The sequence below is a fragment of the Camellia sinensis genome, chromosome 2 (genome assembly GCF_055761805.1).
Source record: "Camellia sinensis isolate YWXY chromosome 2, ASM5576180v1, whole genome shotgun sequence".
In the NCBI taxonomy this organism is placed as follows: domain Eukaryota; kingdom Viridiplantae; phylum Streptophyta; class Magnoliopsida; order Ericales; family Theaceae; genus Camellia; species Camellia sinensis.
The window spans coordinates 110645862-110652040 of NC_138962.1; the positions used below are offsets into that span (position 1 = coordinate 110645862).

The window sequence follows — 6179 nt, forward strand, 5'->3', positions numbered from 1 at the left end:
TGTATCAGATAGGGATCCTAAATTGGTTTCTAGATTTTGGCGTAGTTTGGAGGAGGCAATGGGAACATAATTGAGATTTAGTATAGCATTTCATCCATAAATCGATGGGCAAACCGAGAGAACTATTCAGACCTTAGAAGACATGCTTCGTATGTGTGTATTGGATGTTCAGGGAAGTTGGGAAACTTATTTGCCATTGGCCGAATTTGCTTATAATAACAGTTTTCACGCGAGTATCGGTATGGCACCATATGAGGCATTATATGGCAGAAGGTGTAGATCGCCAATTTGTTGGACAGAGGTTGGTGATAGAGCTATTTATGGGACTGAACTAGTGCAGGAAATGACTGAGAAGATCAAAATCATCCAGCCAAGGCTAAAAACTGCACAGAGCCAACAGAAAAGCTACGCCGATCAACGAAGAACGGACTTAGAGTACGAGGTGGGAGATCATGTATTCGTCAAGGTGACCCCAATGAAGGGGTATATGAGATTTGGTAAAAAGGGAAAATTGACTCCTCGCTACATTGGGCCATTTCAGATCCTTGAGAGGTTGGGTCCTGTTGCTTATCGTATTGCCTTGCCGCCAGGAATGGAACAAATGCATAGCGTTTTGCATGTATCCATGCTTCGTGGTTATCTTTGAGATCCGTTATATGTGATTGATTACCACCTAATTGCTCTAGACGAGGATATGATGTATGAGGAATGGCCCGTGCAAATCATTGATCGGCAAGTGAAGCAATTGAGAAACAAAACTATCCCTATGGTGAAGATCGAGTGGAGAGAACATTATGGGAAGGAGGCCACTTGGGAGAAAGAAGAAGAGATGCGGCAACAGTATCCACATTTCTTTCCTTCTGAAGGTAACTTAAGTTGGGAGGACCAAACTTTCTAAGGGGGAGAGACTGTGATGACCCTGACCTCCAAACTAGTGCATTATATAATTTAAATAAGTTTAATTGCATGATTATGTGCTTGATTGTGTGGTTGCATGTTTAATTCTAGAATTATCTGTTGATGTATGGAATATCTGTTTAAATCGATAACTTGGAGTCGGGAATTGGGAGCCTAAACGGCTTCAGAAACCAAAATTGACTAGCCCAATAGGCTAATTAGAATATTTAGAATTTTATGGCAACTTTAGTTGATGTTTGATTTGTATCAAAATAATTAGAATAAACTAAATGAATTAGTTAGAGTTAAGCCTAATTAATTAATCTTAACCATATTTGATTAGGCTAACTTAATCACATCCTATATAAGACCCAAATTAAGCTTATGAGGTTATTTTATATACACACTCAGCTGAGAATTGAGAGAGGGGAGAGGAGAGTTCAACATTTAGAGAGGGAAAAAGAAGAATTGTAGAGAATTAATGGAAGATTCAAAGATTGGAGCCATAATATACTTGAACTCAACACTAGGTATGGCATTCATCACTAATTCATGTAGTTATGGCATATAGTAGTTGAATTCCTCTCATTTTTGAACTCATTGGCATGACATTGGAGAAAAGAAGCTATGAGTATCATGAAAATGGAAGAATAGAGTTGAAATGCTTACATGCATGCATAATTTGAGTTATAATTCATGAAACTCTTACATGCATGGCACATCTTGTCACGCCCCAATTTAAATCACTCGGAAACATTACCAAAGCTTTAAAAGTAGGTCCATTTTTTTTTTAAACATCCATTACCCTTGAGTAATCGAAATACATTGATACCTATTTTCTCTCTCTCAATGAACATTACAATGATAACAATACATGCCAATCTCCTACTGTGAAGCTGCAAATGAATAAAATACAAATACATAATCTATCACATCTACAATGAAGTTACATATAAAAGACACATGGACTTCTTAACTCTTCCATCAAAGAATCCAAACTTTCTTCTTGTAAAAAGGTAAAACAACAAGGGGTGAGCACTAATGCCCAGTAGGAATCTCATAATTCTAAATCAATAACTAACACACAGATAGAAATGATCATGCATACAGGGTGATACCATATAGTAGGGTGACATTTCATAATTTCAAGTTGAAGTTCCCTTTTTGATTCACTAACAATTCTCTTATACTCAATTCACACCATTATTTACACTCTTAAATTTCATTTCAAGGTAACACAAGATTAAGAAACCCCTTTCAATTCCGTCTCCTATTTATCAACAGAACAATACTCATAATTTACCTTTATTGTCACAACTAATTCATTAAGTTCATCATCACCAATCCATAATCTAGTTACCACTTCAATTTCCATTCTCTCAATTAATTTCATATCAAATACCGGATCCAATCACAAGTCATCTCCATGAGTCACACGCTTTACCGGTCACAAACCAGAAGGAATGCGGAACCTCACGCTTTTTCGGTCACAAGCCGGAAGAAATGCGGAACCTCACGCTTTTCCGGTCACAAGGCAGAAGGAATGCGGAACCTCAACATACCACACGCTTTACTGGGCGCTACTCCGGAAGGAAGGTGGAACCTATCTCAAGCGCCATGCTTTGCCGGCTCAAAATACGCCGGGAAACGGACCCCAAGATAACATCACAATCCATCATTACAATTAGTGGACAATGCCAACACATCTTCCATTATTTCCGTAACACATTAATTCAATATACATCCACCATATATTAAAATTTCATTTCACATAACAAGTACAAATATGTTCCATGACCTTCTTCATTATCCATTAAATCATTCATTGTTTTGTCACACAAAAATAGAACAACACATCCATGGAGGCAAAGATTCATCTTTAAAGTGTTCACAATTCTTGGGTTCAAATTATTTCTTTACTTTTCCATATTATCATCAAGTCTTCAAATTCAATTTTTAAAACACATTGGTTATCAATTACTACCCTTGATTATAAATTAAATCTCCAACATTTAATTTTCTTTGATACAACTCCTTTATATAACATCATCATATTTCACAATCTCCCATTTATCATTATTCACACTCATCTTAACCCAACATAAACTTAATTTCATAAATTTAATGTTGATTGAAGCATCCTCATTTTCGAAAATAAAACTTCATAGCTAGAGTTAAATATAAAGTTGGGACTTTTAGTTTTGAGGTATAAAATCACTTTCTAATTACACAATAAAATTCTTAAATCTTCACTTCATCATCTTATCACAAATTCCGTATCATCTTTCAACTCCCCCACCGCGGGTACCAACACAACACTACCAACCCAACTCATCACAAACTCAACATGACCCAACACAACACAACTCAAACTCAACACACCCAACACAACTCAATTCAACAAAATTCAACTTGATTCAAACACAATTCATCATAGTCCAACACAATTCGGTTCAACATTATTCAACATAATCAACACCATTCAACATAATTTAAGGTAAACTCTTAAACCTTTATTTCATCATTTCACCCCAAGGCTCATGTCATCCATATCATTAATAAATCATTTCCCCAGTCTTCATTTCACATTATAGCATAATTTACAATATCCATAACAAAGGTTCAATCGCTAATTTTTAACATAATTTTTAAACACATCCAAAATCCAATTAAACTTATATATATACAATTCAACCTTTCAATTTTATGATTCTACTTTCAATTTAGGCAAAATCATTAATTATCATCATGAATCAACCTAGGGTTTTCTAGAAAAATCAAGACTTTCAAGAAAAATTAAAACTTCTCTCACCACTACTTTTAATTCTAATTTTTCCCTTGATTACACACCTAAGGTTCATAATCCCCCAAATTAACCCAACAATTGAACCCCCAACATTTCCAACCCTAAACCCCCAAATTTTCATGATATAACACTATATGCTCAAAAATGGAGATTTTGTATTTATATAATCAAAATACCACAAATCTATCTATTAATGGAAGTATTGAAGAAGAACTAGGACCCCTACCTCAACAATCAAGCAAGGAGCAAAGCTTTGATGAGATTCCTTCACAAATTCGAATTCCAATCGGTAGAAAATGTTGAGCTTCAAGCCTTCTTCACTTTACGGCAAGGGATCTTGGCCAAATCTTAGCAGAATGGAAGGTATTTGGGGTAAAAAACCTAGGGTTTTCGGACCTAGGGTAAGAGGAATGAAGAAGGAAAAGGAAAATGCAAAGAATGAGATAAAAATCACGTTTTTAAACAGCTGAATTTGCGCAGTCCGCTCGAGCGGACCTGCTTCTAGCACAGATTCCAAAACTTCAAACGGGTATAACTCTCTCATCTGGGCTCCATTCTAGGTCGTTCTTATGTCCAAATCGAAGCCCCGGAAATAAGCTTTCCAATGGTTCTAACCTCACATCCAAATTCAAAGTGCGGAAAAATAAAAGGGTAAAAGAGTGACGGCTGTTCGTAGGAAAAGTTATCCGAATTGAATTCTCCATTCACTCTTACTTTACCATCATGAAACCACTTCGATCAATACCCCGAAATAAAATAAGGAGGTTCCAAATATACTAATAAAAATTTCAAGGGTAATCTCACTTTCCACGCTCGAGCGGGAATTCACAACTCTTAGAATTTCGGACCGTCTGCAAAAATACTGAGAACATCTCAAGTCCGCTCGAGCGTCAACTCCCCCGCTCGAGCAGAGAGAAAAACTCCGTATCGTTACACATCTACACCTTAATTTGGAGAACCCTTCATGTTTTCATGCTTCTCATGTCACTTGATCACATTTTGAACATGTTTTGGAGAAATGTACACTCAAATTGAGTTAAACTTATTCTATAAATCGAGGTTGGAGTCATTGGTTGGGAAATTACCATGATTTTGAATAAATGGGTTCAAATTGGAAGTGTTTTCATGTTATATAGTGACTCTCCATGTTTTTATACCAAAAACACAAGATTTGAAGCCTTGAGTACCATGTTTGAACTTCAAACATAGTTCTGGAAATTCCAGAATTCGTGCTGTCCACTCGAGCGAGGGAGTCCACGCTCGAGCGTGGAATTCGGGCTCCCAGAAGTTTCTGAAATTTTACAGTCTGCTAGAGTAACGAAAGCGGAGACCCTGTTTTCAGCAAAATTTTACCAACTCTTTTAAGTGCATATTTGCATCCTCATGCCACTCCAAGTGTTCTTAGGCACCATTTGGACTCCGATAATCATACAATAAGTTAGAGACGCATAAAGAGAATTGAATTAAAATGAAATGGAGTTTCATTTGTACTTTGTTATGTGCTTCCTTTAGGTGGACGTCCGAGGCTTAGTGTCATCGCAAACCACTGTGAGTAATAACCTTATAAAGATATGTTCAAATTATCTTTACTTTCGAAAATGTTATTGCTATCAAAATGGATATGTGGTTGATTGAATGAATTCTTAAAATGATTTGATAATTGATAGCATGGCTTATTGAAATGTTATGTCTTTTAATGAATGAAGTTTTGTTTTGAAACGATATTGTGGCATCCACTGAATATAGGCCCTTGCCTGGGAGTAACAATACCATGGCTAGACCCTTGCCTGGGGGTAATAATACAATGGCTAGGCCCTTGCCTAGGGCTAACAATACCATGGCAAGGCCCTGCCTGGGGATAACAATACCGTGGCTAGTATGATACGTTATCATTGGAACAATATTTGTCACTTCGTGGATGTACCACATATAATGTTACGAATGGCTTTTGTCACTGTAAAGAGACGCTATTATTGCTAATCAAAATGTTTTGTTGTGAATTTGATCTAATATGGAGAATATCTTCCTTTGAAAATGATTTAAGATTCATTTCGAAATTGTTCGACATGTTTTGTACTATTGTCGAACTTCATTCATTTAACCTCTTTATTTTGTTATTACTCATTGGGCTCTAGCTCACTATTTATTTATATATGCAATTGTAGGTGGGAAAACTGAGCATCAGAGTTAGATAGCCTCGAGTTTACCTGGGTTAGCCTTTTGTGGAGCTTCCAAGTGAAGTAATCAGGCTTGGGTGGAGCCATGCTTGTCAAACCCCTTTTGTGTGGTTTAATGGTTTTGTATTTGTACATCGTTGGGGTTGTATTTTTGTAAGACTTGAATTTGTACTTATGTTGGGTGTAACTTGAAGCAAAACCTTGCTTAACATATTTGCTCTCCTCATATATGCACAGCTCAATGGATGAATTCTATAACATTTTAGACTTCCACTAAGCCCCGTACTTTGTATTAAAGG

The 6179-nt window shown here is 36.4% G+C and overlaps 1 protein-coding gene across 1 annotated transcript; it reads left to right on the forward strand.

The window, feature by feature from the left end:
* Positions 1 to 241: 241 nt before the first annotated feature.
* Positions 242 to 1049, forward strand: LOC145818241 (uncharacterized). The gene is made up of 3 exons (XM_082912883.1): positions 242 to 572; positions 687 to 866; positions 1009 to 1049. The coding sequence occupies exons 1-3, from the start codon at positions 242 to 244 to the stop codon at positions 1047 to 1049; spliced, it is 552 nt and encodes a 183-aa protein (XP_082769009.1).
* Positions 1050 to 6179: the final 5130 nt, after the last annotated feature.